The 5,156-nt window shown below is 37.1% G+C and overlaps 1 protein-coding gene across 1 annotated transcript in view; it reads right to left on the bottom strand.

Moving 5' to 3' along the window:
• The window catches only part of dpep2 (dipeptidase 2), an 11,267-nt gene extending 8,308 nt beyond the window's left edge, over nt 1-2,959 (bottom strand). Inside the window, exons 1-4 of the mRNA XM_010776416.1 lie at nt 2,883-2,959; nt 1,984-2,138; nt 1,757-1,883; nt 1,428-1,595 (exon numbers count right to left, since the gene is read on the bottom strand). Coding sequence (XP_010774718.1) covers nt 1,428-1,595; nt 1,757-1,883; nt 1,984-2,135 — 447 coding nt within the window. The 5' untranslated portion in view covers nt 2,136-2,138; nt 2,883-2,959. The remainder of the gene's footprint in view (nt 1-1,427; nt 1,596-1,756; nt 1,884-1,983; nt 2,139-2,882) is intronic.
• Nucleotides 2,960-5,156: the final 2,197 nt, after the last annotated feature.

Here is a 5,156-nt window from a genome sequence, read left to right on the forward strand (position 1 = left end):
TCGGCGGCACTCGATGACGTAGTATGCTTGAAATAGTGGCTCTGCAGCAGCTTTACTCGCGATTGAGAAACACCCATGGTCTCTAGTAATGTGTGCTTAAAGTGCACCAGATTGAAGCATTTTACTTTACATTTTCAAACATTTCTTCCCGGGGGGGCATACCCCCGGACCCCCGAGAGGATGTGATGTCCACATCCCAATTAAAACATGTTCATACAATACTGAATACATTTGAAGCCTTTTTGATGTATATTATATGTCAATAAGTTTCTGTTTTTGTAGTGTATTGGTCTTTTGTAGAGATTTTTCATTTATTCTTTATATATTCTATTGTGTATTCCTTGGATACTTTTATCTTTTCTACTGTACGATTGAAGTAAATGTGGGAAGCGTTTAACAACAGCCATTTTCCAAAGATTTTTCTCAATGTTATTCTTATTTTTGTTAATCCTGGAAGAATGTCAGAAAAAAAGACATTCTCTTCAAGAATATAAAAAAACATGATAACAAATTAAATAAGTTGTTAGGTTAAGTCAGGGCCGGTTTTTGGCATATGCGACGTAGGTGGTCGACTAGGGCGCCAGATCTGGGAGGGCGCCAGCAAACATATCGCCCAGGGAAGCAAACGTGTTAGAACCGGCCCTGATTGTGTAGGAAACGGGCTCCGTGTTACAAGACGGGTCGGGGTTTTTTGCGGTATACCGCTGCACACACACACACACACACACACACACACACACACACACACAAACACACCGCAGCAGACTATCTGCCCACACACACACACACACACACACACACACACACACACACACACACACACACACACACACACACACACACACACACACACAAAAACACCGCAGCAGACTATCTGCCCACACACACACACACGCACACACGCACACCGCTGCAGACTCTCTGCACGAAGGAGCCGCGGTGCTGCAGCTCCTGATCGGAGCAGAGACACACGTTCACTAAGCGGAAAAACTATATCCTGTCACAGAGATCTGCTATTTTAAAGTAAAGTCAACACATATCGACCCTAAATAAAGTCTATATTAAGAACGAGAGATGTTTTAACATATGGCTTAAACAAATGACAGCGAGGGTGATGACGTCAGAGCATCGTCCCATGGACAGCCCCGGCCCAATTTAACCCCTGCATACATCACATGTAAACAGATGTGAGTAAAATGGGTCGCCGCCAGGTAGTTGGTAGTTTGGAATAAGGGTCCCTTTGAAGGGCCCAGGGGATGAACAGAAACTAGAGCTTTCATGGCTCTTTTTCAAATGTGAGATAAACTTAAGAGTATGGATTAATAAGTCAAAGAATGAATGATGTGTCTGTGTATAAAGTCATTGAAACAATAAACAGACTGAATCATGATTGTAAAAATGACATAAAAAAAGTTTTAATCTCTAGTGTTTTGTTTGTAAATTGCCCTGTTGAGGTGTACTATACCCTGGGTAGATGTGACCAGCTTAAAGTCCTGGTACTCAGTGCACATGCGTCGGACCACATCTATTTGTTCCAGAGCCAGCCGCACGGCATCCTTCTCCTGGGCCCAACACATCACATAGACTGAAAACATCTGACAAAGGGAAGGGGACGGGACACAAGAGCGTCACTGAGGTGCTGCTCTAGGTTTGATCATTTTACAGCTTTGTAGATGCTTTCATTCAACATATACTATATATGGAGCAATCCATACTTTAGAACAGATCAGTGTCAGGAGTGATTCAATTGAAATACCTGCGTCTGTACATGGCCTGCTTGGAGACGGTTGATGTCGGTGGCCACATTGCTAACATTATGAAGGTCAATTTGGCTCAGACGATTGTTGTGAAGTTTCCTCAGCTGAAGAGCAAGGTCATTATGACTGATAGATGGAGAGAAATGGTGTCAGAAAAAAGGAAGGGCATTGAAAGGCTTTTTTCTATTCCATTAATTCACTTTCACAAACTATAGACAGCATTTACCCATCAATGAGAGGATACTTGGACATCAAGTCACGTACTCTATCTCTGTCAGAGTATACAGAGATAAAACAACAGAGAGAGGAGAGGACCACCAGATGCCCTACAGACTTCATCCAGGATCTGCTTGAAGCACTTGTTACACAAGAAGGCATATTCTGAGGAGAAAAACACACCAGCGCAGTACAGTTAGAATCACAGCTACTGATAACATTGTCTATTTTGGCATTATAATTTAGTAAGGAATTTCCCTGCACAGATAACACATTAGGGCTGCTCGATTATGGCAAAAATCATAATCTCGATTATTTGGGTCAATAATTGATATCACGATTATTAAAAACGATTATCCATTTACTTTGAAAAAATCAATTTATTGAAAAAAAAAAGTTTGAACAGAATGTTTTTAACAGTTGATTACCCTAAACTTTAAGTATAATTCAACTGAAAAACCAATAAAAAATAAAATAAAGAAATAATTCAAATAAATAATCTTTTTATTTCAATTATGTTGTTTTCATAATCGTTGGAAGCCAAAATCGTAATTGCGATTAAAATACGATTAATTGAGCAGCCCTATAAGACATTACAATAGCAGCTGGAAATACAACATTACAGCATCTTATAAAAAGTACTGCTTCACATCTCATGCAGTTTGAAGTCCCACTTGTTAGATTACACTGTTACTGATGAGATCAAACCCCCCTTTTCATAGTATGAATTGATGTGTACTCACTATTTATTATTATAAAACACAGTAAGACCACACTAACACAGTATGTAAAATACCTGAAAACACCCACTGGAAAATAAAGCAATTATGCATGTTCATTTACAATAATATGTATATCTATATAATAGCGTGAAACTATATGATATATACAAAAAAATAATGAACTTACATGCCAGGACGTTTTAAAGCAGCTTGTTCAACAACTGCATTCAAACAGTGCGAACTTTCCAGCTCTCCACCCTAGTAAAACAAAACCCGAGCAGATGCACTCAGTGCTGCGTTCAAGTCCACGCAAAAATAATACGCATTCATAAAATTTGAGTGTTATTCCGACGTGTTTACCTGTAACAAAGTATGTGCTTAGCTAATATATATATTAGACAGTAGAAAAAGCAGCATCTCTAAATGGACTAATCATCGCCCCTTCTTTATTTAAAAACCTATAGTGTTGCAGTGACTGTAACAAACGATAATTACAAATCAGAAAACAGGTGGCTCTATAGAAGCTATACAATTCAACTGTTGGGAACAAGTACATATTTAGTTTTTCATATTTTTCAATTGCAGTTTTATTCGTGTACTTATTTATTTCACTGCGTTGCAATACGATGTAAGGATTTACGAGGAGCTTTTGAATGCACCATGGAGACCTGTGGATTTGATGTTGCCATCTATTGGGCAAATAATGTTATCGCTACCATAAAAGGACAGTTGCCCACTTACTGCCTCGTAACCTGTGTTTTATATGTACACAGTTACTGTTCATATTTATAAAGATTGATATTGTTTTACAACCAACAAAGACTGAGTTGTTGGAAGCTAGTATACGTCCAAATCAACTGGGCAAACATTTTTTATTTCTTGTTTATTCAAGAACATTATAGACGTTGTATACAAAAGGGTTAGACATAGAGTAAAACAAATATATCATATTTCAGATTCAATAATTATTAAATTCACGATTAGTTTTGATTGCCTTTTTATTCATATCGTTTTTAATAGTGCTATATTGTGTTAATTCTTGATAAACATTTTTCTAAATGAGGTTTGAAGTCAGCCCATCGCTTTTTATGAATATGACATTTCCCCCCAAAAATCATATTAACTGTACAAAAATATTAAAAATAAATCTACGTCCATAGGTCCATACCATGGTCCATAGGGTCCATACCATGGTCCATACCATGGTCCATACTCTCAACACCGCTTTACTTTCTACGGTGACGCTACCTTTACAGGAAATTGCGCGAAAACATGGCAGGCAGAAGTGAAGCCAGTGCAAATACCTTGGAAAGTGATACAAGTAAGTCCAAATATACAGTTGAACACTCTTTAGCAAATATACAAAATGTGTAATAGAACAAAGACTGATAAATAAACCTGATAATAACTAAAAACGTATATTTTGCTGATGCCCACAAACTAGCTTCGTCATATCCGGCCTACAGTCCTTTTTGACTGCGGTCAAGCCAGCCGTCTTTCACTTTTGCGTGGTCAAACCAGCCAGCCCTGTATTTTGAGTGCGCGATTAGTTACAGGTTTACGGTAATGCAATAAAACAACTCTGGGAAGCTGGATTTCAAAGTAAAGGATGGCATGTGGTTCATTTCTATTATTTGCGATTGAGGAACAGGGTAATTTATGAGAATAATTGTAGGACTTATTGCTTCATAAACTTGTTGCACAAATACTATGAACTACTTTTACTGTGTGCTTTTTGAGAATGGCAAAATTCCCTCCAGAGAACAAGAAGGAGCATTTTTGTCTAAATTTGACGTGGGATAAAAAACATTTCTTCCATAAGTAGTTTATGAAACTGCCATGTTTGTACTTAATACTTCTAGGACTACTTGCAAACATAATATGAACTACTTTTACTGTGTACTTTTTCAGTAATTTGAGTTTCAAAGTCCTCTCCAGAGAACAAAGATTAGCATTTTTGTCAACTTTAATGTGGTCTAAAAAACATTTCTTCCATAAGTAGTTTATGAAACTTCCATGTTTGTACTTAGTACTTCTTAGACTACTTGCAAACATAATATGAACTACTTTTACTGTGTACTTTTTCAGTAATTTGAGTTTCAAAGTCCCCTCCAGAGAAAAAAGATTGAACATTTTTGTCAACTTTAATGTGGTCTAAAAAACATTTCTTCCATAAGTAGTTTATGAGTCTGCCATTTTTGTACTTAGTACTTCTTAGACTACTTGCACACATAATATGAACTACTTTTACTGTGTACTTTTTGAGTAATTTGAGTTTCAAAGTCCTCTCCAGAGAACAAGAATGAGCATTTTTGTCAACTTTAATGTGGTCTAAAAAACATTTCTTCCATAAGTAGTTTATGAGTCAGCCATGTTTGTACTTAGTAGTTCTTAGACTACTTGCAAACATAATATGAACTACTTTTACTGTGTACTTTTTCAGTAATTTGAGTTTCAAAGT

The sequence above is a fragment of the Notothenia coriiceps genome, unplaced genomic scaffold (genome assembly GCF_000735185.1).
Source record: "Notothenia coriiceps isolate Sejong01 unplaced genomic scaffold, NC01 NC01_scaffold00016970, whole genome shotgun sequence".
Classification (NCBI taxonomy): domain Eukaryota; kingdom Metazoa; phylum Chordata; class Actinopteri; order Perciformes; family Nototheniidae; genus Notothenia; species Notothenia coriiceps.